This window comes from Syngnathus typhle, linkage group LG21 (assembly GCF_033458585.1).
Source record: "Syngnathus typhle isolate RoL2023-S1 ecotype Sweden linkage group LG21, RoL_Styp_1.0, whole genome shotgun sequence".
Taxonomy (NCBI): Eukaryota; Metazoa; Chordata; class Actinopteri; order Syngnathiformes; family Syngnathidae; genus Syngnathus; species Syngnathus typhle.
The window spans coordinates 8752133-8777756 of NC_083758.1; the positions used below are offsets into that span (position 1 = coordinate 8752133).

The 25624-nt window shown below is 49.1% G+C and overlaps 7 protein-coding genes across 21 annotated transcripts in view; 2 read left to right on the forward strand and 5 right to left on the reverse strand.

The window, feature by feature from the left end:
* The first annotated feature begins 42 nt into the window (after nt 1-42).
* On the forward strand, nt 43-2170 carry slc35e3 (solute carrier family 35 member E3). Of its 2 annotated transcripts, none has more exons than XM_061269411.1 (7): nt 43-282; nt 539-1014; nt 1096-1206; nt 1309-1467; nt 1550-1632; nt 1788-1872; nt 1984-2170. In XM_061269411.1, the coding sequence occupies exons 2-7, from the start codon at nt 616-618 to the stop codon at nt 2083-2085; spliced, it is 939 nt and encodes a 312-aa protein (XP_061125395.1). In that variant the 5' UTR covers nt 43-282; nt 539-615; the 3' UTR covers nt 2086-2170. The 2 variants fall into 2 exon arrangements, with proteins under 2 accessions (XP_061125395.1, XP_061125394.1); XM_061269410.1 differs by having other exon boundaries at nt 575-1014.
* A 1337-nt stretch (nt 2171-3507) lies between these two features.
* LOC133145698 (NACHT, LRR and PYD domains-containing protein 3-like) lies at nt 3508-6533 on the reverse strand. Its single transcript, XM_061269376.1, has 5 exons — nt 6278-6533; nt 4299-6108; nt 4055-4225; nt 3786-3956; nt 3508-3697 (listed from the first exon to the last, which is right to left on the reverse strand). The coding sequence occupies exons 1-5, from the start codon at nt 6531-6533 to the stop codon at nt 3523-3525; spliced, it is 2583 nt and encodes an 860-aa protein (XP_061125360.1). The 3' UTR covers nt 3508-3522.
* A 754-nt stretch (nt 6534-7287) lies between these two features.
* The window catches only part of LOC133145702 (diacylglycerol kinase iota-like), a 28353-nt gene continuing 10016 nt past the window's right edge, over nt 7288-25624 (forward strand). For 4 of the 14 annotated variants that reach the window (XM_061269384.1, XM_061269386.1, XM_061269394.1 and 1 more), the window contains exons 1-8: nt 7288-7545; nt 7614-7688; nt 7762-7953; nt 8072-8140; nt 8311-8427; nt 8499-8573; nt 8665-8760; nt 8843-8925. In XM_061269384.1, coding sequence (XP_061125368.1) covers nt 7288-7545; nt 7614-7688; nt 7762-7953; nt 8072-8140; nt 8311-8427; nt 8499-8573; nt 8665-8760; nt 8843-8925 — 965 coding nt within the window. Of the gene's footprint in view, nt 7546-7613; nt 7954-8071; nt 8141-8310; nt 8428-8498; nt 8574-8664; nt 8761-8842; nt 8926-9312; nt 9458-9558; nt 10641-25624 lie in introns of those variants that run through there. The other 10 variants (XR_009710964.1, XM_061269396.1, XM_061269397.1 and 7 more) reach the window with 8 other exon arrangements.
* On the reverse strand, nt 13303-16379 carry LOC133145706 (NADH-ubiquinone oxidoreductase chain 2-like). The gene is given in 1 exon segment (XM_061269402.1): nt 13303-16379. A coding segment is annotated over 1 exon segment (1071 nt). The 3' UTR covers nt 13303-15308.
* Nucleotides 13303-17537, reverse strand: LOC133145709 (NADH-ubiquinone oxidoreductase chain 1-like). Its single transcript, XM_061269409.1, is given in 1 exon segment — nt 13303-17537. A coding segment is annotated over 1 exon segment (975 nt). The 3' UTR covers nt 13303-16562.
* LOC133145711 (cytochrome b-like) lies at nt 13303-23432 on the reverse strand. Its single transcript, XM_061269412.1, is given in 1 exon segment — nt 13303-23432. A coding segment is annotated over 1 exon segment (816 nt). The 5' UTR covers nt 22531-23432; the 3' UTR covers nt 13303-21714.
* LOC133145699 (NADH-ubiquinone oxidoreductase chain 5-like) lies at nt 13303-25168 on the reverse strand. Its single transcript, XM_061269379.1, is given in 1 exon segment — nt 13303-25168. A coding segment is annotated over 1 exon segment (1836 nt). The 5' UTR covers nt 24958-25168; the 3' UTR covers nt 13303-23121.

Consider the following 25624-nt stretch of genomic DNA (forward strand, 5'->3'; position numbering starts at 1 on the left):
GGGCGGTAATGTACCTTAACGTTATTTGCCAACAACCATGAATCACGAAGCGAAGAAGGAAAACCCGGAAATGGAAGACAGAGCAGTCTTTCTTCTCCACATTGAAATCTGGTCCCCAAGGTCCAACTTTCCGTGAGCTCGGGAGTCGACCGACGGGGATTCAAAAGTGGTTTAGAGCTGGATCCGGGCTTCTGAGTTTCAGCGACACGGGAGAAAAGAACTTTCATTACGTTTGCTCCACTCATGAGCAGTGGAGCAGAAGCCTTCAGATGAAGTTCCCAGGTAAGAAACCCAAAAACAAACAAACCCCCCAACTCTGGTAGCGTGGCAGAATCTTGGCTCATTGAAAAACATTTGACTTGAGCTCACTTCATTGCTGTTTTTTTTCTTTTCGGATTGTGGCTGGTGAGACATTGACGACATTTACAAATGTATGAACCAGCGTGGCTTAGCTGCCAGACAATAATAAATACGGAACAAAATGTGTGTCAGATGATTGATCGAAATGGATGGAATTGACTTTTGGAGAATGGCAAAGAATTCCCCCGCCCCTCTTCTCGTTGTTTGCGTGCAGCCGTTTGAGCGTGTCGTGGCGAAACGTCAAGCGCGTGCGTCATGGATGGCAAGAAGCTTGCGGCCAACCGGCGGCACATCGCGGCCGGCCTGCTGACCAACCTGCTGTCGTCCATCTGCATCGTGTTCGTCAACAAGTGGATCTACGTGCGCTACGGCTTCCCCAACATGACCCTCACCCTGGTGCACTTTGCGGTCACCTGGCTGGGCTTGTTTGTGTGCCAGAAGATGGACGTTTTCTCCCCCAAGAGCCTGCCGCTGCGCAAGATGGTGTGGCTGGCGCTGAGCTTCTGCGGCTTCGTGGCCTTCACCAACCTGTCGCTGCAGAACAACTCCATCGGCACGTACCAGCTGGCCAAGGCCATGACCACGCCCGTCATCATCCTCATCCAGACGGCCTACTACAAGAAGAGCTTCTCCAACAAGATTAAGCTCACGCTGGTCAGCTCTCTTTTTCTGCGTGAAATGTTTGTTATGAAAAAAAATCAGGTGGAGCCTCTCTTTTGTTTTGATATCCCGCAGATCCCGATAACCATCGGTGTGACGTTGAACTCGTACTACGACGTGCGCTTCAACATGCTGGGGACCGTTTTTGCCACCTTGGGTGTTCTGGTGACATCACTCTACCAAGTGGTGAGGGAGTTCTTTCGGTTTCCTAAGCTACCATCTCTGCTCACTTCCTTGACTTAAGCGAGTTATGGATGACACTGACACTGAAGCTATGCCTGCTTTTAGTGGGTCGGAACGAAACAGCACGAGCTCCAAGTCAACTCCATGCAGCTTCTGTACTACCAGGCTCCGCTGTCGTCGGGCTTCCTGACGGCCGTCATTCCCTTCTTTGAGCCGCTCACGGGCGACGGAGGAATATTTGGACCGTGGTCCCTTCCCGCTCTGGTTGGCTTTTGGGGGAGGGGGCGTTTCCTCCACGTCGGACCTCAGGGCTCCGCATTGAACACGACGGGCTCTTGTTTTCCAGATGACCGTGTTTTTCTCCGGGGCGGTGGCATTCCTGGTCAACCTGTCCATCTACTGGATCATCGGAAACACGTCGGCCGTTACGTATCCTTCTTGTTCGGACGTGCCCGAGTTGTGCTTGAGCTGAGACGGAATATTTGCGACATTGCCTTTCTACGGAGCGTGAATAGATCAGTATCAGAATTGGTGTCCTTGGGAATGATGTTGTCTTCAGTTTCCCTTGACTCCAAAGTTTGCAGCTACAACATGTTTGGCCATTTTAAATTCTGCATCACCCTGATAGGAGGCTACGTGCTCTTCCAAGACCCTCTGTCACTCAACCAGGTAAGTGTTCCTCCACCCATTGAAGAAAAGATAAACGAGCGACTTGAGCGACGGAACAAATGAACTTCACCATAGCACTGTATTTGCGTGTGGCTCCATGTTCCCTCGCAGGCTTTGGGGATCCTTTGCACTCTGGTGGGAATCTTGTCGTACACGCACATCAAGCTGGCCGAACAAGAGGAGGGAAAAAGTCGCCTGGCTCAGAGGCCATGACGGGCGGGGGATACGATAAGGGATGTTTTTTAATACAAATCTTTATTTTATGATGTCCTTTTGAAAGTAAAGACTCCGATCCCGACAGGACGAAATATGTGGCATTTCTCCCGTGGTGCGTTGCTCCACAAGAATGAAATTAGGAGCCAATCAAGGGGCACAGCACACACAACTGAGAAAGTGGTGAAAATGATGCGTTGTCAAAGTCAAAGTCTGCTTGATTGTCAATTTCTTCACATGCCAAGACACACAAAGAGATGGAAATGACGTTCCCACGGTGACAAGACATAGTACACAATATACATAGTAAGTAAACAACACCCAAACACCCAACGTCCCGTGACGCTTTCTTTCTCCTCATCACAGCTCAGCACGCACACCGGGCGATCTCAATGATGGCTCGTTGTGGCTTCTTTTCGCATTCCACGCACTTTCGGCACATTCTCATTTAATAATACTTTCATGCATATCTTTTTATTATTCGGCAAGACATTTCCCTCGTCCAGAAGATTCTTCAATCAGTCCCAAGTAGACCTAGACAAAAGTTAAGATAGATACAATCAAGCGTTTGGCATGCATTGAGCACTTCCTTCATTCATGAAGGCAACATTTGTTATTTCAAAGTGCACACCAAATACAAATCTATCATCACGTTATTCTCCAAACATTTCTCATGACCACATAGTCCATCACATCCCGTCTAAAAATGTCTACTTCTGTGGTCGTTATTGATTTGGTGTGTACTAGCTAGAATGAGATGCTTCCAATGTTTCTTTCTGGTGTGACTTTAGCTGCTTGAGTCCATGAGCTGTGAGCACATCTGTTTTTGGAGCTACCCATTTTCTTCACCGCACAAGTGTCGCCGGTCCATTCAGACCAGCGAGCAAGCGCCCTGCAAGATGTTTGGAACCTACCACTTGATCTTCACACTGCAGCGAGGATCCTTTTGCACCTCTGCCAAGACCCGCCTTTCTTCCTTTTCGATGTCATTCCACCCCAGCCTCAGCGCTTGGAGGTGGGAGGGGTTGGACCGGAGAGCCTTGGCCAGCGCCTCGCAGCTTTTCTTGCTCAGCATGCAGTTCCAGAGCCTGAGAAGACAAGAGGGCGGCCGGCTGACACAAGCCCAAGGTTCTTGGGCCGGCTGGCCTTCTGCCCCTCGCTCGACGGGGGTGGAGGAGAGCCTTACTTGAGGACTTGCAAGGTGCACTTCGGCTTTGCCAGTCCGGCGGCGAGCGACTCCAGCCCGTCGTCACCCAAGTCGTTGTTGCTGAGATCCAGCCTCCTCAGGCTGCAGGGCGAGCTTAGAACGGAGGCCAGCGCCTCGCAGCTTTTCTTGCTCAGCTCGCAGTGGAAGAGCCTGAGAAGACAAGAGGGCGGCCGGCTGACACAAGCCCAAGGTTCTTGGGCCGGCTGGCCTTCTGCCGCTCGAGGGGAGCCTTACCTGAGAACTTGCAAGGTGCACTGCGGCTTTGCCAGTCCGGCGGCGAGTGCTTCCAGCCCGTCGTCATACACGTCGTTCCAGCTGAGATCCAGATCCCTCAGGCTGCAGGCAGAGCTTAGAACGGAGGCCAGCGCCTCGCAGCTTTTCTTGCTCAGCCTGCAGTTCTCGAGCCTGAGAAGACAAGAGGGCGGCCGGCTGACACAAGCCCAAGGTTCTTGGGCCGGCTGGCCTTCTGCCGCTCGCTCAAGGGGAGCCTTACTCGAGAACTTGCAAGGCGCACTCCGGCTTTGCCAGTCCGGCGGCGAGCGCCTCCAGCCCGTCGTCACCCAAGTTGTTGCCGCTGAGATCCAGCTCCCTCAGTCTGCCGGGCGAGCTTAGAACGGAGGCCAGCGCCTCGCAGCTTTTCTTGCTCAGCTTGCAGTTGAAGAGCCTGAGAAGACAAGAGGGCGGCCGGCTGACACAAGCCCAAGGTTCTTGGGACGGCTGGCCTTCTGCCGCTCGCTCGACGGGGGTGGAGGAGAGCCTTACTTGAGGACTTGCAAGGCGCACTGCGGCTTTGCCAGTCCGGCGGCGAGCGCCTCAAGCCCGTCGTCACCCAAGGCGTTCTCGCTGAGATCCAGCTCCCTCAGGCTGCAGGGCGAGCTTAGAACGGAGGCCAGCGCCTCGCAGCTTTTCTTGCTCAGCTCGCAGCAACTGAGCCTGAGAAGACAAGAGGGCGGCCGGCTGACACATGTGGGCGGCCGGTTCAACGTGCTGGCTCGACGGCACCTACTCTGATTTTCGAGAAGCCTTGACCACCGGCAGCAGCATCAGGAGCCCCTTCTCGGACGGAGCGTATGTCCCAAGTTCAAAGCAGCTCATGGCTTTGTCGGAAGTCAGCAAAAAGAAGACCAGGGCCGACCACATGGCCGGAGGTACGTTCTCAGGGTTGGACCGGAATGCGCTGAAGTACCTTTGGAGCTGCTCCAGCAGGGACTCGTCCTTCAGCTCTTTCAGGCAGTAGAACAAGTTGATGTTCTCCTCAGGAGAGTTCTTATCTATCTGTTGCTCGATCAAGCGGACCGTTTCTGCGTTGCTGTGGCTGAAGTTCTTGGGAGCCTTCAGCAGCTCGCCCATGAGCTCCTGGTTGCACTGCAAGGAAAGGCCCACCAAGAAGCGGAGGAACAAGTCCAGGTTTCCCTCACTTTCTGAGGCTTTGCGGATGGCCGCCTCGTGGACCCGGACGAGCGGCATCTGCTCGGAATGCAACGGGAGCTCTCCCACCACGTTCTTGTTGTCCTGGAACAGGCTCATTATCACGTAGAGAGCGGCCAGATATTCCTGGATGCTCAGGTGGATGAACTGAAACATCTTGCCGCGTTGGTATTTCGTGAGCGGGGGTACCTCCTCGAAGATCTCGGTGAAGACTCCCGAGTGTTTTGCGACCTGCCGGTCATCCAAGCCGCTTTCCCGCAAGTCGCTCTCGTAGAAGATCTGTTGCTTTTTGATGAGACCCTGAAAAGCCATCTTGGCCAGCGCTTTGACGTACTCTGTGCGCTTCTGGCCGCCTCGCTCCTCGGACCTGCCCAGGTGATAGAGGAGGAACTCTGTGTACATCTCGGTCAGGGTTTCGGGCAGCTCCTTTTTGTGCTGCAGATAATCTCGGAGAAGGGTGGCGGTGAACCAGCAGAAGATGGGCACGTGGCACATGATTAAAATGCTGCGGGACTTTTGGATGTGCTCTATGACGTCCTCGTCTTTGGGGAACCTCTTCCTGAAGTAGTCCAGCCTCTGGGAGCGGCTGAAGCCTTTCACCTCGGTTCTGCCGTCCACCAGGGGCGCCGGGATGTCGCGGGCCGCCTGGGGCCGCGTGGTGATCCAAAGCCGGGCGCAGGGAAGCAGGTTCCCCTTGATGAGATGCGCCAGGAGGACCTCCACGGGGTACGCTCGGGTCACATCCAGGCGCTCCTTGCCCTTGTCGCTCAGGTCCAGTTTGAGGCGGCACTCGTCCAAGCCGTCCAGTACAAACAAAATCTTGATGCTGCTACTTTCGTAGGTGGGCTTGCCCAAATCTTGCATCCTGACCAAGATGTCTTGCAGCATCTCGATGGCCGCCTTGCTTTTGCATATGAATTGCTGGATGAGCTCTGCCAGCGAAAAGCTTTTCCCTTCCTCCAAGTTCAACTCGCGGAAGGGCAAGGGAAAGATGAAGTCCACGTCTGTGTTGGCTGTCCCGTTGGCCCAGTCCAGGACAAACTTGCGCACCAGGAAGGTCTTCCCGATGCCCGCGAAGCCCACGGTGACCATGGTGCGAAGGGGCATCTCGCTTTTGAAGATGTCGCACGGCTCGATGGACTTCTCCTCCTCGTCTTCGCCACGCATCTCCATCTGAAGGACCTCGTGCTGCTTGTCGGGGTGACCGGTGACGCCGCGGCTAATGTGGAGATTGGTGTAGACGCTCTCCAGGGCCTCCTGCTGGCTGCGCTCCGTGTTGCCCTCGGGAGCCTTGCAGTACATGGCCCGCAGGTTCTCTTGCAGCTCCCGCTTGAATTCGCCCATCTGGACCTCTAAGGAGATGCTATCTGAGGGCGCACGGGTGACACCTGAAGGAGATCAAACGTGTCTTTAGGCCTGGCCGCAAGCGTGCTGCGCCCATGCCGCCACTTCCACTCAAGGAGGCAAGTGCAGGGGGCAAGAGGGGTAGGGCAGCATCGGAGAGCTGCTTTGTGGAAAGCCACCCCCCAGCCCCCCCAGAAGCCACGCTCACCTTACCTGTGATTTGCGCCCAGTCGTTACGCAGCTTCAGGGCCAGGTCGTAGTTCTTGATCTTCTCCAGAATCCTGATGGTCTCCGCCACAGCGTTCTTGCTGTACCTGTTCACCAGCTCTTCGGCGATGTCAGTCCGGTCTGCGTTTTCTTTTTTTCTCTTAGCCAGATCCATATAAAACTTGAACTTCTTGAAGTCGTCATCCCCCAGGTCTTCCAGCGTTTCCAACAGCAGCTCCTTGCTCTCGGCATCCAGAGCCATCTTTCCCCCGTGAAACTGAAAGCAAAAGGCAAACCTTACTTCCTGTGGCCCGATTTCCGCTCTTTTGACTCCTTCCTGGTTCTCGAGGCTGCTCGACACGAGTGATGTGCATTCCAGTTCTTTTAGGTGAACTGAATCCTTAGAATCAGTTCACTCAAAAGATTCGTTCAAACGAATCGTTCAATGCAGCTCGCTGGCGCTGCTGATTGGCTGATTTTCTTCTTCGTTTTGTTTTACAGCACCAGCTTCAATGGGCATGACTGACATTTACTGGTTAGTTATATATATGAAAGGAAAAAAAGAACGAATCACGTTAGGAAGTGATTCGTTCACTCTCGTTCACTGAAAAGATACGTTCTTTTCGAACGCATCGTTTACTCACGAGCCAACACAACTCGACACTGACTTTTCTACTCACTGGCTTCGCTTCCTTGTCGTAACGTTCCCTAAAGAAGTAAGGGTCCCCCGGGAGAAGTAGGGGACCCCCGGGGACCCACCCCCCCTCCCCCAAACTTCAATCAAAGAAAACACTGACAATATATGGAGAAAGCGTCCGACCATCCGGCCGGCTCACTAAATAACGCCACAAACGGTCGCTCCTTTTTAAAAGCAAAACTATGTGTCTATACGGGTCAAACAATAGAAAGCAAACTCACTTGTCGATCTCCTTCGCGTCGTCTGGTCTCACCGTGTGAGCGAGCGAGCGAGCGCCTTCCCAACGGAATTGTCGTTGAGGCATCCAAAGGTCAGACCAATGCCCTGCCCTGTCTGCCCAAGCCCGCCCACTTCATACATAGACAGACAGACAGACGGGGAAATTCACTTTGGGAGAAAGCAAAGTCTCCGCTGGCGCGCTCTGCCAATCCCAGCCCGCCACGAAAATGATGGCAGTCTCACCCGCCCTTCCACCCGGCAGGAGAACGCCGTCAACGGCGACCAGCTGTGGATGGAGACCAGCTGCTCGGGCGAACTCTGCTACCTCGGGGAGGACGCCTGCCTGCTCAAGGCTGCGGTGAGCTCGCTCCAAGTCATCTGCTGCCTGCCCGTCTTGACAGCCGACCTGTGTGTTTGTGCTTGAAGAAGTCTGCCCCCAGGAGGAAGTGCGCCGCCTGCAAGATCGTCGTCCACACCAGCTGCACCGAGCAGCTGGAGAAGGTAGTGCACACGCACGCACACACACAGGAAGTCCAAAGCCCTGACGTGACGCCTTGGCCCTCTCGTGATCAAGATCAACTTCAGGTGCAAGCCGACTTTCAGGGAAGGAGGCTCGCGGTGCCTGCGAGATGCAAGTCTCCCGACGGGAGGTCCGAGCGGGGCCAGGTGTAAGGCGGCGCCGTCTGCTCTCTGCCGGCAGAACGTGCTGAGGCACCACTGGGTGCACCGCCGGCGCCAGGACGGCAAGTGCAAGCAGTGCGGGAAGGTCGGTGGCAGCCATGCAGGCGGGCGGGCAAAATGGCCGCCTGCCCACCCCGTCTAACGGTCTCTGCGAGCGACATCCCTTTCCGTCCTCGTCTTCTGTTTGTCCTTTCTTTCCGCAGAGCTTTCAGCAAAAGTTCTTCCACAGTAAAGAAATCGTCGCCATCAGCTGTTCGTGGTGCAAGCAGGCTGTGAGTTGGGCTCAAATTGGAATTCTCGCGCACGAGCGAGCGGGCTTGCCCACCATCTGAGTCAAATGCCGTCAGACTAGAAACAAAACATGTAACGAACTCAACGATGTGATGTTGTGGGAAAATGTTGAAACGAGCTGCTGCCCGGTGCTAATTTGTGTGCCGGGCAGTTCCACAACAAGGTCACGTGCTTCATGCTGCACCAGATCGAGGAACCGTGCTCGCTGGGCGCCCACGCCGCCGTCATCGTGCCTCCGTCCTGGATCATCAGAGTCAGGAAACCGCAGGCAAGGGCCGGGCGCCGACCGCCAAGCGCTAACGGCGCTTAGCGCTAACCGCTAAGCCCATCTATGCACAGAGCTTGCTCAAGAACTCGGCCAGGAGGAAAAAGCGCACGTCTTTCAAGCGCAGGACCAGCAAGAAGGGGCCGGATGTAAGCGACACGGATGGCGACTCGCCCGTGACCTCCCTCCCTCCGGCCAGCCGCACGTGGCGCTGACGTTCCCTCCCTCGCCCTCCCTCAGGAGTCCAAATGCCGGCCGTTCATGCTGAAGCCGCTGCCCTCGCCGCTCATGAAGCCCATCCTGGTCTTCGTCAACCCCAAGAGCGGAGGCAACCAGGTTGGCATGAGCGTGGCTAGCGAGCAGAAGGTCAGAAAGGGCGCTGGCCGTCCATCCCAGCCCATCTGCTTCCTGTCCGCAGGGCGCCAAGCTGCTCCAGATGTTCATGTGGATCCTGAACCCGCGGCAAGTCTTTGACCTGTCGCAGGGCGGCCTTCGGGAGGCGTGAGTGTCTGCGGCCGTCCGGCGCTATCCATATTTATTTTTTGTTTGCGTTCCAGAGGCCAATCAGAACTGCGTCTTTAGACCGCTTTTACATTTTTCACTTGACTCCCGTTCCAAACATTGCCTCCCAAGTTTGTGAAAAGGATATTTAAGATGAAGCCATCATATCCAATCCACTTTGCAGCTGCCGTCCAACTCATTCTGAGCCATGTAAAATGAACAGATGGCATGTCGCTGCATTTCTCCGCTAATCGTTTACATTACATGAATGTTTTTAGTGTTGCACTGAGGGAGGTACAGTGCTGTACCGTACTTGAGCGCCGCTTGGCTTGGAGATTGTCTTCTCACAAAGCAATGAATTGTAGTTTGTCTCGGTGTACATGGCAGCTTCGGTAACCCAAACGGGATTTGCTTGGTACTTTCGATGAAGTCACAAGACGCACTTTTGTGACCTCCAATGTAATGTTTAATCATCTCGCCACCAGAGGGCGACAAAGCTGTAAGATCATCGCCACCAGAGGGCGACAAAACTGTAAGATCATCGCCACCAGAGGGCGACAAAATGGTCATGACTGGAATATTCATCATCTTTTCATTCTGCTGTATAAACGCTAGTTTTGTGTTTCTTTGCAGCAGAGCTAATGGCAAAAGGACGCGTTGAAATTCATGACCCTTTGGCCAACCTCAACGACCTGAGCAGGCCAGACGCAGACAACCTGCAAGACACGCTGGCGTTTCGGCTCCTGATGGCGTACACCAAGAGGAGACGGCGGCGGTGGGAGAAGAAGAGCCAGACGTCCGTCGAGGACGGGGCTCCGGACTCGACTTGCACGTGGTTGCTGCCGGCCGAGAGCCAAGAAGAAGCGCCGCCGCCAAAGACCAAGAGGAAAAAAGCGCCTGTCGAACATTTTGATGTGCATCAAGCCACAGCCGGACAAATGTCACCATGAGGCCGAAGGCGAAAATGCAGTTGTGGAACGCTTTGGAGCTTTTCAAAGCGGTAAGGAAGCAACAATCCTTCCTCCTGTGCCAAGACACACAAAGAGATTAAAATAACGTTCCCACTATCCCACGGTGACAAGACATAGTACACAATATACATACAAGTAAACAACAGCAAAAAAATAAAACCCAGAAGGCACAAACAATGAAGAAATAAGCGTGATGAATAGTGATCATAAATCAACAAATGACACAATAAATAAGAGGAGCAAAAATGCAACAAGTCTGCATACAGCAGACAGTCAGAATAGAGCGCAAAAGTACAGGACGCTACGCAGCCGAGGGCGGAGACTTCAGGATCCGAACAGCCCGGAGAATGAAGCTGTTGGTGAGTCTGGTGGTGCGAGAGCGAGCCCAGGCTCCTGTAGCTCTCTCTTCCCTCCCAGAGGGCAGGAGAGCAAACAAAGAGCGAGCGGGGTGACTCACATCACTCACAATCGCGGTCGTGAGACGGGAGGTGTAAATCTCCTTCAGGGACATCCAATCATCTTACCAGCCGTGTTCACTATGCGCTGCAGGGCCTTCATGTTTTATTCAGTGCAGCGATCCAACTGGAGAGGACGTTCTCAATGGTGCCACGGTAGAATGTGGTCATGACGGCCGGAGGAGCACTTGCTCGCCCGAGTTGCCGCAGGAAGTACAGGCGGCGCTAAGCTTTCTTCCCCAGTGATGCGGTGTTGGTGGACCAGGAGATGATGTGCACCCCCAGGAATCCTTGCGGCCAGTTCAGTGTGGATGGTGTTGATTTTTGATTGAAAAAATGATAAAAATTCTTCACATTTGCTGGTGGTGAATGAGGTGGTGGTGGTGTCCATGGGTTTGAGGAGTTGGGTTACAGTAGAGAAGAGTATCTTGGGGTTGTTGCTACCAGATTGTATGACGGAGGAGTAGTGGGAAGTGCGTGCATTGTTGAGGGCATCTCTGTATTCCTGTTGGTGTAGTGTGTAGATGTCCAGGTGAACAGTGAGACCGGTTTTCTTTGAGAGCCGTTCAAGCTGCCGGCCCTTGGCTTTAAGGTGACGGAGGTGGTCAGTGTACCAGGGGGCGGTATGGGTGTAGGAGACAGTTTTGGTTTTTATGGGGGCGAGTTGATTAAGACAGGAGGAGAGTGCGCTGTTGTAACTGTTAACCAGTTCAGTGGGGGAGGCGTTCAAAGTGAGGGTGTGATCGGAGGTGGTGTTAGTCAGTAGGGCGGAAAGAGAGGGGGGGTGGATTGATTTCATGTTCCGGTATGATATGGAGCGTTGCTGCTTGATAAGGGGGGTGGGGATGTCAATGTCCAGGGTGAGGGCCAGGTGGTCTGAGAGGATGTCTGTGAGGTTGAAGCTGGTGAGATTGCTGATGGAGAGTCCAGTGGTGCAAATTAAGTCCAGGGTGTGTCCTTTTTTGTGGGTGGGGAAGTCAACGTGTTGAGTGATATTAAATGAGTTGAGAATGTCCAGAAATTCAGTGGCAGTTTTGCAGGTGGTGGAATCGACGTGAATGTTGAAATCTCCCAGTAGGATGACTGAAGGTGAAATGGCACAGAGTTGGGTGAGAAATTCAGAGAGATCGGAAAGGAATGCAGGGTTGGGTTTGGGGGGGCGGTAGATGATTGCAGTGACCAGGGGTTTGGGGCCAGGCAGCTTGAATGACTGGTGCTCAAAGGAGGAGGGGGTGGTGATGGTTACAGCAGTGGGTTTCAAGTGTTGGCGGTATATTGTGGCTATACCGCCACCACGACCGTCACGTGGTTTATCCATGTAGGTATATCCTGGGGGTGTAGCTCTGTTGAGGTGAATGTATTCGAGTGGTTTTTGCCAGGTTTCGGTTATGCTGAAAAAGTCTATGTTGTTGTCGGTTATGAATTCACTGAGTATTGGTCCTTTTTTATTGAGTGAGCGGGTATTGAGCAGAGCGAATTTGAGGGATGGGTGAAGTTGGATGGGTGGGGGGGCTTTGGTTAACGGTTGTAGATAGGCAGAGCGCACGTTTGGTTTGTTATTGTGATGACGTGTGACGTCACTGGGGGTGGATCGGTTGCGTGACCAGAGTGATGGGATGCAGTGTTGTTCAGTCCGGGAGTAAATAAACTTTCTGCGGGAGCTTCTGTGGATGTATCTGGGTCGGCGAAACAGTCCGTGTGTTTTGATGGTTGCTGTGATGTCTGGAGGTATGGTGGTGTGGTTGTTGAGTTTGAGGAGTTGCAGAGCGGAGTATTTGAGTAGCATGCTGGCAGTGGTGGATGTTAGCCTGGGATCGTTGGCCGACGGCTGCACACTTGTTGGCCAGAGATGGAGAGACAGGCACAGCGCGACGATCCACAGCATGACAGAGGAGAGGAGAGAGGAGTTGGTGGAGGGACAGCGGTCCGTGATTTGCGGGAGTTAGCAGGGAGCTAACTGTGGCTAGCTGTTAGCCACCCGCTGCGGAGCGGCGCCTAGTTAGCAGGGAGCTAACTGTGGCTAGCTGTAAGCCACCAGCCGCGGAGCGGCGGCTAGTTAGCAGGGAGCTAACTGTGGAGGCAGCGATCCCAGTCAGCAAGGACTAATCGCACCGACAGCTGGAGGGCTGTCCGGGGATACCTCACACAGTGGCAGAAAATGGCACAGAAAGCCGGGGGCGTCCAGTTACGCGGCCCACTGGTCGCGGGGAACTGTACTGATGTTGCTGGTTGCCGGCTAGCCCTGAAGCCGCCAGCTAACCAGACAGTCGGCGGGTAGTCAGGAGGGCTATCCGCGGTGCGATCCGGGATAAAAGTCCGGGAAACAGCTCGTAGCGGCAGGTTGTTGCTGGGCAATGGTAGCCAGGAGAATCAGTGGAGCAGCGGGTGAATGAAACATCTGTCATCTGTCATAAAGTAATCCAAGCTGATGCCAGGTGACGAAATGGGTAAAAGTTGACAAGTAGAAAGCTACACACTTAATACACACTTAGTATAAAACAAAACAAAAGAAAAAGATACTAGGTCGCATAGAAACTAAAACTAAGGAAGGAAGGAGAAGCGGCGAACAAGCGAGACGCCAGCGTCCTCTCCAATGCTCCAATCTTTTAATTGAATGAGGCTATAAGGTAAAGAATGCGGAGGGAGGGAAGAGCAATAAGGATGAGGATAATTGCGGGGAGTACAGTTCAAATGATTTCAATTTCTTGAGAGTCGAGAAGGAATTTGTTTGTTAGTTTTGTGGTGATTATGGCCACAATGACATAAAGGACTAGTGTGCTGATGAGGAACACGATCATTAAAGCGTGGTCATGGAAATGAAGTAGCTCTTCTATTACAGGTGATGCTGCGTCTTGAAAACCTAGTTGTGAGGGGTAAGCCATATTTAAGATGTGCGAGGGTCTAACTCGCGATTCTGCCTTGACAAGGCAGTGTAATGCTTTACTAACATCTTATTAAGAAAGTGGCAGATAGGTTATGTGAGTGGCTTGAAACCATTCTAAGGGGGTTCAATTCCCTCCTTTCTCGTTAATTATGCCGAACTTGAACGAAAGCAGGTTGCTCGAAAGTGTGGTAGGGAGGCGGTGACCCGTGGAGTCATTCGACATTCGTCGAGGTCATTTCTACGGAGAGTACCTCTCGTTTGGCAGCAAATGCTTCTCAGATAATGAATAGGAATATAATAACAGCAATTAAAGAGACTAATGATCCGATGGAGGAGACACTATTTCAGAGTGTATATGCATCTGGGTAGTCGGAATATCGACGGGGCATTCCGGCGAGGCCTAAGAAATGCTGGGGGAAAAAGGTTAGGTTAACACCTGTAAACATCACCCCAAAGTGGATTTTTGTTCAGGTGTCGTGGAGTGTGTAACCAGTAAATAAGGGGAACCAGTGAACGAACCCTGCTATAATAGCAAAGACAGCGCCTATGGATAAGACGTAGTGGAAATGGCCGACTACGTAGTAAGTGTCATGTAATACAATATCAAGTGAAGAGTTGGCTAACACAATCCCGGTTAAACCGCCTACTGTAAATAGGAAGATAAAGCCTAGGGCCCAGAGTAGAGGGGTTTCTCATTTAATAATGCCTCCGTGAAGGGTAGCTAGTCAGCTGAAAACTTTAATACCTGTAGGAATGGCGATAATTATGGTAGCTGAGGTAAAATATGCGCGTGTGTCCACATCTATTCCCACTGTAAACATGTGATGAGCTCACACAATAAATCCTAATAAGCCAATGGCCATTATGGCTCACACTATTCCTATGTGGCCGAAAGGTTCTTTTTTCCCTGAGTAATAGGCCACAATATGGGAGATCATGCCAAAGCCAGGTAGAATTAGGATATAGACTTCGGGGTGACCGAAGAATCAGAAAAGGTGTTGGTAGAGGATGGGGTCTCCACCTCCCGCAGGGTCAAAGAAAGTTGTGTTTAGATTTCAGTCAGTTAAAAGCATGGTGATGCCGGCTGCCAGGACGGGCAGGGAGAGAAGAAGTAGGACGGCAGTGATTAATACAGCTCAGACAAATAAGGGTGTTTGGTACTGGGAGATTGAGGGAGGTTTTATATTGATGATGGTGGTAATAAAGTTGATGGCTCCTAGGATTGAGGAAACACCGGCTAGGTGTAAAGAAAAAATTGTGAGATCAACGGAAGCCCCTTGATGAGCTAAGTTACCGGAAAGGGGAGGGTAAACAGTTCACCCTGTACCTGCGCCCGCTTCTACCCCTGAGGAGGCAAGGAGGAGTAGGAAGGAGGGAGGAAGCAGTCAGAAACTCATGTTGTTCATTCGGGGAAATGCTATATCTGGGGCCCCGATTATTAAGGGGACCAGTCAGTTGCCGAAGCCTCCAATCATAATAGGTATTACTATGAAGAAGATTATAACAAAAGCATGGGCCGTAACGATAACATTATAAATTTGATCATCGCCCAAGAGGGCCCCTGGTTGACTAAGTTCTGCTCGGATTAGAAGGCTAAGTGCGGTACCCACTATCCCGGCTCATGCACCAAATACTAGATATAGGGTGCCGATGTCTTTATGATTAGTTGAGAAAAATCAGCGCGTGATTGTCACAGGTAGGGTGGCTGAGTAAGCGGTGGATTGTAGACCCACATACAGGGGTTTGAGCCCCCTTCGTACCAAGCCCTGAGGTGTTGAACATATTAGATTGCAAATCTTAAGCAGCCGGTTAACGCCGGCCGGGGCTTTCCCCCGCCTTACCCGCCCTAAAAGGCGGGGGAAAGTAGATAGATGCTCACTGGTTAGAGCGCTTAGCTGTTAACTAAGAAAGTGAAGGATCGAGGCCTTCCTATCTAGCAAGGCTTTAGCTTAATTAAAGTGTCTGCTTTGCATGCAGAAGATGTGGGTTAAATCCCTGCAAGCTTTACAAGGGCTAGAGGGTTTTCACCTCTGCTTGGGGCTTTGAAGGCCCCGGGTCTATTAACCTAAGTCCTTAGTTTACCAGTGCTATAATTGCTGGGAGAAGAGGAAGAAGTATGACGGCCAAGATAGTAGAAAGGCTCAGGGGAAGGGTAGTTTGGGTTGAGTTGAATCGCCATTGGTTGACTGCAGAGGCGGTATTAGGGGATAATGTGAGTGTTATAGCATAAGATAGGCGGAGGTAGAAGTAAAGGCTGAGGAGGGCTGATAAGGCTGCGAGGGTTGCAAGAGGAGCGAGGCCTTGCTTGGTCAGCTCTGATAGGATTATTCATTTGGGGCCAAAACCTGTGAGTGGGGGCAGACCTGCTAAAGATAGCATGATCAGGGGGGTAAAGGCAGTTAGAACAGGTGATTTAAATCATGAGTTTGTCAGGGAGTTAATAGATGTGGTCGTATTAAACTTAAGTAAGTTGAAGGCGGCTAATGTTATTAGAATATAAGTTAGTAGGGCAAGTAGGGTCAAAGAGGGGGAATATTGAATTACCAAGGTTATTCACCCCAGATGGGCAATAGATGAGTAGGCCAAGATTTTGCGGATTTGGGTCTGGTTTAAGCCCCCTCATCCACCGACAAGGGTGGAGAGGATCGCTAGGGTGGAAATAATAATTGTGTGTTGTGAGGTTAGCTGAACAAACAAGGCGAAGGGGGCTAGTTTCTGTCAAGTGGACATAATTAATCCGGTGGTTAAATCAAGACCTTGGAGAACTTCAGGGAGTCATGTATGGAGGGGGGCCAGGCCTAATTTGAGGGCCAGGGCAAGGGTAATGATGGTGAGGGGGAAGGGGTGCGAAAGGTCACTGATGTTTCATTGGCCTGTTATTCAAGCATTTATTGAGCTGGCAAAGAGGATTATAGCTGCTGCAGTTGCTTGAGTAAGAAAATATTTGGTAGAGGCTTCAACTGACCGGGGGTGGTGATGTTGGGCTATTAGTGGAATGATAGCGAGTGTATTGATTTCGAGGCCTATTCAGGCTAGTAACCAGTGTGAGCTTATAAATGTGATAGTGGTTCCGAGCCCAAGGCCAAACAAGAAAATGGGGAGAATATAAGGGTTCATTAGTAAAGGAAGGGTTTTAACCTGCATTTTTGGGGTATGGGCCCAAAAGCTTATTTAGCTGACTTTACTTTAGGAAGTGGTGTAATGGAAGCACAAAGAGTTTTGATCTCTTCAGCAGGGTTCGAGCCCCTTCTTTCTAAGAAGTCGGGGGGATTTTAACCCCCATAATTCACTCTATCAAAGTGGCCCTTTAATTCAGGCACGATTTCTCTATATTTGCGGGGGGAGGCCGGCAAGTGCGATGGGGAGGGATAGATGCCAAATAACTAAGGACAGAGTTAGGGGTAAAAAGTTTTTTCAGATGAGGTGCATAAGCTGGTCATATCGGAACCGAGGGTATGAGGCTCGCACTCATAAGAACAAGACAGATAAGAGGGTTGCTTTAATTATTAGGCTTATTGTTGTTACTTGGGAGAGGGATGGGATATGGGATGCTCCTAAAAAAAGGGTGGCAGATAAGGTATTCATGAGAAGAATATTAGCATATTCCGCTAGAAAGAATAAGGCAAAGGGCCCTCCTGCATATTCTACGTTAAAGCCGGAGACTAATTCGGACTCACCTTCTGTGAGGTCAAAGGGTGCTCGGTTAGTTTCGGCAAGGGTTGAAATGTATCATATTGCTGCCAGGGGTCAGGCGGGAATAATTAGTCATACAGCTTCTTGTGTAATTCCAAATGCTTGTAGGGTGAAGTTGCCGGTAAACACGATCGATGCTAATAAGATTAAGCCTAAGCTAACTTCGTAGGAGATGGTTTGGGCAACTGCTCGTAGAGCCCCAATTAGAGCATATTTTGAGTTTGATGCTCACCCGGAGCCAAGAATTGAGTATACAGCAAGACTGGAGAGTGCTAGAATAAATAGGATACTCAGGTTAACATCTACAACAGGATGTGGTAAAGGAAGGGGGGCTCAAAGCGTCAGGGCTAGGGTTAGAGCAAGCATGGGTGCAACTAGAAACATAATGGGCGAAGCTGTAGAGGGGCGTACGGGCTCTTTAATAAATAGCTTTACACCGTCAGCAATTGGCTGAAGTAAGCCGTAGGGTCCTACGATGTTTGGGCCCTTACGAAGTTGTATATACCCTAAGACTTTACGCTCAATAAGAGTGAGAAATGCAACCGCTAGGAGGACAGGTACAATGAAGGCTAAGGGGTTAATAATATGTGTAAAAAGCATTGGGGTCATAATTAGGGAGAGGATTTGAACCTCTGTTTAAAGGGCTTAGGTCTTTAGCATGTCCATGTTCTGCCACCCTAGTAAGCAGTTATGTACTGGTACGTTTTGAGCCTCCTTGCCCGTTTGAGATATTTCAACGGGTGGGGGGCGGGCTTACCTAAGGCATGGGCCCGCCTTTCTCGGTCCTTTCGTACTAGAAAAAGGGGCATTATAGATAGAAACTGACCTGGATTACTCCGGTCTGAACTCAGATCACGTAGGGTTTTAATCGTTGAACAAACAAACCCTTAATAGCGGCTACACCATTAGGATACCCTGATCCAACATCGAGGTCGTAAACCCCCTTGTCGATAGGGACTCTTGAAGGGGATTGCGCTGTTATCCCTGGGGTAACTTGGTCCATTGATCGGCTGTGCCGGATCTTTAGGTCAAAAATTTTGCGGCTTTGAACTGGCGTTCTGGGATTTAAGGTTAAAACCCTAGTCCTTATGGAGGTTATTCTTTACTCCACGGTCGCCCCAACCGAAGACATTGGAAAGAATGTGAACTTGTTTATGTCCTTTTTAGGTTTACTACATAAAATCCTCCTATTGTCTTAAGCTCCACAGGGTCTTCTCGTCTTATAATAGTATCCCCGCTTCTGCACGGGGAGATCAATTTCATTGACTGGGTAAAGGAGACAGTCAAGCCCTCGTTATGCCATTCATACAGGTCTTTATTTAAAAGACAAGTGATTGCGCTACCTTTGCACGGTCAAAATACCGCGGCCGTTAAACATATAGTCACAGGGCAGGCGGGACCTCTTATACATAGAATGCAAGAGGCGGTGTTTTTGGTAAACAGGCGAGGCTCGTGGTTGCCCAGTTCCTTCTCTTCCTTTTAGTCTTTCCTTATAAGCGCTCCAGTGTGGGGTTAACGGTAAAAGGTGTGTGTTCTTCTTGTGTTTTAATTGGCACACAATACCCTCTTTATGGGGCCGTTAATTTTCGGTGGGGGTTCGTTCCGAAATACACTCAGGCAAGGAGAGAGTCATCTCTCTTATTACTCATATTAGCATTATCTCTCCTAAGGGTTTAGGAAGGCCCGGTAGGTTAAGGGGATAAAGAGTTTTTGGCGGTATTTGTGACCAGCGGGTGTTTGAGCTTTAACGCTTTCTATTTAGATGGCTGCTTTTAAGCCCACTAAAACACTTAGGTCTTTGGAATTTTGGTCTTTAACCTCCTAAGAAAGTTGTTTCTTATATCAAACAAGCTGTACCTTATTTGATTAGCTTAAATTACTCACGTTCATCTTGTTAAGAGAATCAGAATGGAAAGGGGGAATAATCAGGCTGAGCTTCTACCCATTTCCCAGGCAACCAGCTATAACTAGGCTCGGTTGGTTTATCACCTCTACTCGGAAGTCCTCCCAATCTTTTGCCACAGATATGGGTTGGCTCATTTATTAGCTGCTTCGGAGTAGCTCGCTTAGTTTCGGGGGATCAAACTAAAGGGCTCTTTGCTTGATATTTACTTGCTAAAACATGATGCAAAAGGTACGAGGGCGGATCTCTGCTTTTCTATACTTGACTGATTTGTTTCATTTCTCTTTCATTTTTCCCTTGCGGTACTGATTCTGTTGCTCCTGGTTCCTTTTTTGTCTCCCATACTAAGGTGGAAAAATGGTTTGGTTTTTTATATACGTGTGTAAGGGTTTATAAATGCGTAATAATTGGTTTTGGGTGACGGGCTAGTTTTGCAGTGTCAAGGCAGTCCAAGTCGCATGGACAATTTCTCAGTGTAAGGGAGATGCTTTACTAATTAAGCTATGCTTTGGTATTCCAAGTGCACCTTCCGGTACACTTACCATGTTACGACTTGCCTCCCCTTAATTTTTCAGGTGTTTTACTTAAATTTATGAGATATTAGGGGAGAGTGACGGGCGGTATGTGCGCGCTTCAGAGCCTGCTTCAGGAGAACTCTCTATTTTCTCCTTACTGCTAAATCCTCCTTCAGCTTTATTTTTCAATTAAAGATCCGTATTTATCGATTGATAAATGTAGCCCATTTCTTCCCCTGCTATATACTACACCTCGACCTGACGTTTTGGGTTGTACCAATCTTGCTCACTTATAATCTTTCACAAGGTAAGCTGACGACGGCGGTATATAGGCGGGAATGGCAAAGCAGGGTGAGGTTGAACGGGGGTTATCAGTTCTAGAACAGGCTCCTCTAGGTGGGTCTAAAGCACCGCCAAGTCCTTTGGGTTTCAAGCCAGTGCTTGTAGTTCCCTGGCGGATCGCGAGTAAATTGCTATCAATGTTTACAGTTATGCATAGTGGGGTATCTAATCCCAGTTTGTTTCATAACTTTCGTGGAGTCAGATCATTAAAGCCACTTTCGTAGATGATTTTCATATTTTCGGATGCGTATAACAGCTTGGAAAATGTTTGGCTTTAGTTTAAGGATCCCCTAACCACTCTTTACGCCGGTTTCTGTCAGCTTGGGCCTCTCGTATAACCGCGGTGGCTGGCACGAGTTTTACCGGCCCTCTTAGCTTTAACTAAGTCGAGTTTGCACTCATGGCTTAATGTTTATCACTGCTGGGTTCCCTTGGGGGTGTGGCTAAGCAAGGTGTTATGGGCTGGAAAATGTGCCTGATACCGGCTCCTTGGTCTCATAAGAGGGTGAAGGGCATCCTCACAGGGGTGCGGATACTTGCATGTGTAAGTACAGCTATAGTGGACAGTAAAGTTAGGACCAGGCCTTTGTGCTCTTGGGATTTCCTAAAATCCATTATAACATCTTCAGTATTATGCTTTAGGTTTAAGCTACAACAGCGAGCAGGTCTTAGTGTAATTTGAGTCTAATGAGTTAAATATGGCATACAGGTGTGTTTTGAAAATCTGACAATACTATATACATATGACATTTGTTGATTGACGAGTGAGACAATGAGTTTTACTCGGGACATTCCTGTTTCTTAGGGGTTTGCAGGAGTGATGGACATGTCAGGGTTGTAAGGGGGTAGGGGGTTTGTCGGAATTAAACCAAGAAGGGGCGATCTTAAAAATATTAGGACTAAAATTTAGGTATTATGCTTTAGTAATAGATATATGCAATTCTTATGTAATGTCTTTCCAACATTGAACGAATATACTCATTCAAGGAAATGTTCAACCTTATCATCTAATACCGTGTGCACTCTGAAATGCTAAATGAAAGGAAAACGAAAAAAGGAACCAGCTGCCCCCGTGGAGTGAACGCCCGGCTTGGGGGGTAACGAGTCGTATGATTTCCACCATTAACTTATGCTAGCGTCGATGAAAGTGCGAGGGTTAATAAATGAATGGACCTGAAGTAGGAGCCAAATGCCAGGAATAATTCACCTTTTAGGTAGCTACCCTCACAATAAGGGCGCCTGACCATCAATAACCGTTGGCATTAAGAAATGGACTGGTAGGTAGGCTCTTACTACATTAAGATACTTAATTTAATCGATCTTGGAGTCGTGGTATAACTTAACTTATGAGTGTTGTGTTAGGTCTTAGGAACCAATAACACTAAACTAAGATTTAGTAGTTTGCATTAATGGTTTATGCATATCTTAGTGAAATGTCTTAGTTCTGTGGTTTAAATAACTCAATGGTTATTATACATATGTGTTTAAAATAATACATATATGTCCTATATATATTTTATATGCATGCATCAGAATATAGTTTAAGCAGAATTTCAGCTTTGGGAGCTAAAGGCGGGAGTTTGAGTCTCCCTTTTCTGAGTGGGGGAGGGGTGACTCCCCCTTTTTCTGAGCAGAAGGGGGGATTTTAACCTCCGGCCTCCAGTTTACAAGACTGGTGCTCTTGAGCTGAGCTACTAATGCAGATTCATTTGAAGGCTTTATTTTCTGTTCAACCGCTCACAGGAATTAGTAATAGGAAGATCATGAAATAAATAATTGATGCCACCTGTCCAATAACAATGTAGGGCGCTTCAACTGGTATACCTCCAATTCATGTCAGGATGACCATGTCGGCGACTAGAGCTCAGAAGAGAATTTGTCCCGTTGGTCGGAAAGTCAGGCCTCGCTGCTTAGAGGTGTGGAGGATGGGGACTAACATTAAGATAAGAATGGATGAGAGAAGGGCTAATACGCCTCCTAGTTTATTGGGGATTGAGCGGAGGATGGCGTAGGCAAATAAAAAGTATCATTCTGGTTTAATGTGTGGGGGAGTAACTAAGGGGTTTGCGGGTGTGAAATTGTCTGGATCTCCTAGAAGATTGGGGGAGAAGAGTGCGATGCTAATTAGGGCGATTAGGAGGATTGCAAACCCAAGGAGGTCTTTATAAGAAAAGTATGGGTGGAAAGAAATTTTATCAGCGTCCGAGTTTAACCCTGCGGGGTTATTAGAGCCTGTTTCGTGAAGAAATAAGAGGTGAAGTACAGTAGCGGCGGCTACAATAAAGGGGAGTAGAAAATGGAAAGCGAAAAATCGTGTGAGAGTGGCATTATCAACGGAGAAGCCGCCTCACACTCATTGAACAAGATCAGTGCCAATATAAGGTACTGCGGATATTAGGTTGGTAATGACTGTTGCTCCTCAGAAGGACATCTGTCCTCATGGTAAGACGTAGCCCACAAAAGCCGTGGCCATGACGAGTAACAACAGGACAACCCCGACGTTTCAGGTTTCTTTATACAAATAAGAGCCGTAGTACAGACCTCGGGCGATGTGTATGTAAATACAAATAAAGAAGAATGATGCGCCGTTGGCATGTATATTGCGGATTAGTCATCCGTAGTTGACGTCAGGGCAAATATGGTTGACTGAAGAGAATGCTGTGGCGATGTCAGAGGTGTAGTGTATTGCGAGAAATAGCCCAGTGAGGATTTGTACGCCCAAACATAATCCTAGGAGAGACCCAAAATTTCATCAGAGCGAGATATTTGATGGGGCTGGGAGGTCTACGAGGGCATCATTAGCAATTTTTAGAATGGGGTGAGTTTTTCGTAAATTGGTCATTATAGGTTCTTGTAGTTGAATACAACGGTGGTTTTTCAAGCCGTAGGTCCTGGTTAAAATCCTGGTAAGAATTATGACTTACTTGATGTCTTTACTGTTAGTAGGGTTAGTATTTGGTTTGGTAGGGGTGGCTTCTAATCCTTCCCCTTATTTTGCGGCGTTAGGATTGGTGGTTGTAGCTGGCATGAGTTGCGGGATTATGTTGAGCTATGGGGGCCCTTTTTTATCTCTAGTTTTGTTTTTAATTTACTTGGGGGGAATGTTAGTTGTATTTGCTTATTCTGCAGCCCTAGCTGCAGAGCCTTATCCAGAGAGTTGAGGGGATTGATTTGTTGGGATTTACGGGTGCCTTTATTTAGGGGGAGTTATGATTGCATCTATGTTGTTTTGAGGGGGGTGATTTGAGTACTCTTGAGTGCCAATTGATGAGCTGTTTGATTTTTCTGTTTTTCGAGGGGATATGTCAGGGGTGGCTATGATGTATTCTCAAGGGGGCTGAATGTTGGTAATTAGTGCTTGGGTTCTTTTACTAACCCTTTTTGTTGTGCTTGAGCTAACTCGAGGTTTAGCCCGAGGTGCATTGCGAGTGGTCTAAATAAGGAGGGAGCACGCTAGGAATAATGTGAGAATAAATAAGGTTAAGAAAGTTTTAATGGCACCTTTTTGGGCGTTACTTGTGGTAGAAATTATAGGGATATTTAGGGTAGCTACAGCTTTGGGGCCTACTTTTTCCAGCCAGGTCAGGTCAATGGTTTGGGATGCAATATTTTGTCCTAGAAATAATAATGCTTTGGGAGGTAGTCGGTGAATAATTGCAGGGAAGAACCCGAGCATGTTGGAGAAAGCATGGGGCTTAAGTTTAGGGGTGATAGCTTGCTGTTGAAGTGTGATATGAGCAAGTTCTAGGGCTAATAGTAGCCCAGCAATAGTGACGACGAGGGCGGCTAATTTGATAAGAGGGGTCATGGTTATTACGGGAGTTTTGTTCGGGAGCATGTTGGAGGTGATGATAAAGCCTGCGATAATACTTCCTCAGGCCAATCGTTTAATTGGGTTAATGACTAAGGGGTTATTTTCGTTAATTGGTGAGTGGGCATTAAATCGGGGGTGGCCTATAACTACAAGGTAGGTGAGGCGGAGGCTGTAGATGGCGGTAAATGAGGTAGCTAGAAGTGTGAGGAAGAGGGCTCAGGCGTTGATATAGGAGGTGTTTAGTGCTTCAATAATAGCGTCTTTAGAGAAGAAGCCCGCTAGGAAAGGTGTGCCTGTAAGAGCAAGACTCCCCAAAGTGAGTGAAGAGGAGGTGAAAGGGGCTAGCTGATGCAAGCCCCCTATTTTTCGGATGTCTTGTTCATCATTAAGGCTGTGAACGATGGACCCAGAGCACAGGAAGAGCATAGCTTTAAAAAATGCATGTGTACAGATGTGTAGAAAGGCTAATTGGGGTTGATTAAGGCCAATAGTTACTATTATTAGGCCCAGCTGGCTTGATGTAGAAAAAGCTACAATTTTTTTAATATCATTTTGCGTTAGGGCACAGGTTGCAGTAAATAAAGTGGTTAGAGCCCCTAGGCATAGGCAAAGAGAAAGAGCTGTAGCGTTGTTTTCTATTAAAGGACTCATTCGGACAAGCAGGAAGATACCTGCGACCACTATTGTGCTGGAGTGTAGTAGGGCAGATACTGGAGTAGGGCCTTCTATGGCTGAGGGGAGTCAGGGATGTAAGCCAAATTGGGCAGATTTGCCTGTTGCTGCTAAGATTAGCCCTAGCAAGGGAAGAGTAAGATTTTCCCCCTTTGCTGATGAGAATATTTGATGTATTTCCCATGAATTTAAGTTGGAAGCCATTCATGCTATGGCGAGGATTAAGCCGATATCCCCGACACGGTTGTAAAGTACGGCTTGTAGGGCTGCTGTATTAGCGTCTGCCCGCCCGTATCACCATCCGATAAGAAGGAAAGATATGATGCCTACCCCTTCCCAGCCAATAAAAAGTTGGAACATATTATTTGCGGTGACTAGAATAATTATAGCTACTAAGAACATTAATAGGTATTTGAAGAAGCGGTCTATGTTGGCGTCTGATGCTATATATCACAAGGCAAATTCTAGGATGGATCATGTAACGTAAAGGGCTACAGGGGTAAAAATAATGGAGTAAAAGTCAAACTTAAAGCTAATATTAATATCAAAAGTTAGGGAGTTTATTCAGGATCAGGAGGTGATAATTGTTTCGGTTCCCTCATTGAGGAAGAGGAGCAGGGGCAGGAGGCTAACAATAAATGCTGTTTTAACAGCGGTTTTGACGTAAGTGGCAGATCAGTTGATGGGGAGAGGGTTAGAAGTAAGGGTATGCAGGACGGGGGTGATTAGAAGGGCAAAAATGATAATAAGGGTGGAAGATATTAGTAAGGGGGAGAAGTGCATAGCTGGTGCTTGGATTTGCACCAAGAGTTTTGGCTCCTAAGACCAGTGGATGACTATTATCCTTCACGAGCAGGCGAGTGAGCCCCAGAGTTTAACTGAGGAGGCATAAGTTAGCAGTTTTTGTTGTCTTCGGACCTCTCTCGGTGGATCAGGGGGTTTTAACCCCTGTCTTTAGAATCACAATCTAATGTTTTGGTTAAACTAGATCTACAAAAAAGTCAGCCTCATAATAGCTCAGGCTTGAAGGTTAGTAGTAGAAGGGGGACTAGGTGAAGGGTAATGAGCAAATGTTCTCGGGAGTGTGAGGGGTCTAGAGAGACCAGGTGGTTGGTAAGTGGACCTCGTTGTGTCATCAGGAACAAGTAAAGGGAGTAACCTGCCGTGATAAGGGTGCCAGTGCCTGTAATGGCAATTGTTCAAGGAGATCAGTTAAAAAGTGAGGAGATAATAATTAGTTCTCCTATGAGATTTGGTAGAGGGGGTAAAGCGAGGTTAGCTAGGCTGGCAATAAATCATCAGGTTGCTATTAGGGGGAGGATTATTTGCAGTCCTCGGGCTAATACTATAGTTCGGCTGTGTGTTCGTTCATAACTTGTATTGGCTAGGCAGAATAGTGCTGAAGAGGTTAGGCCATGTGCAATTATGAGGATTAGGGCTCCTCTATTGA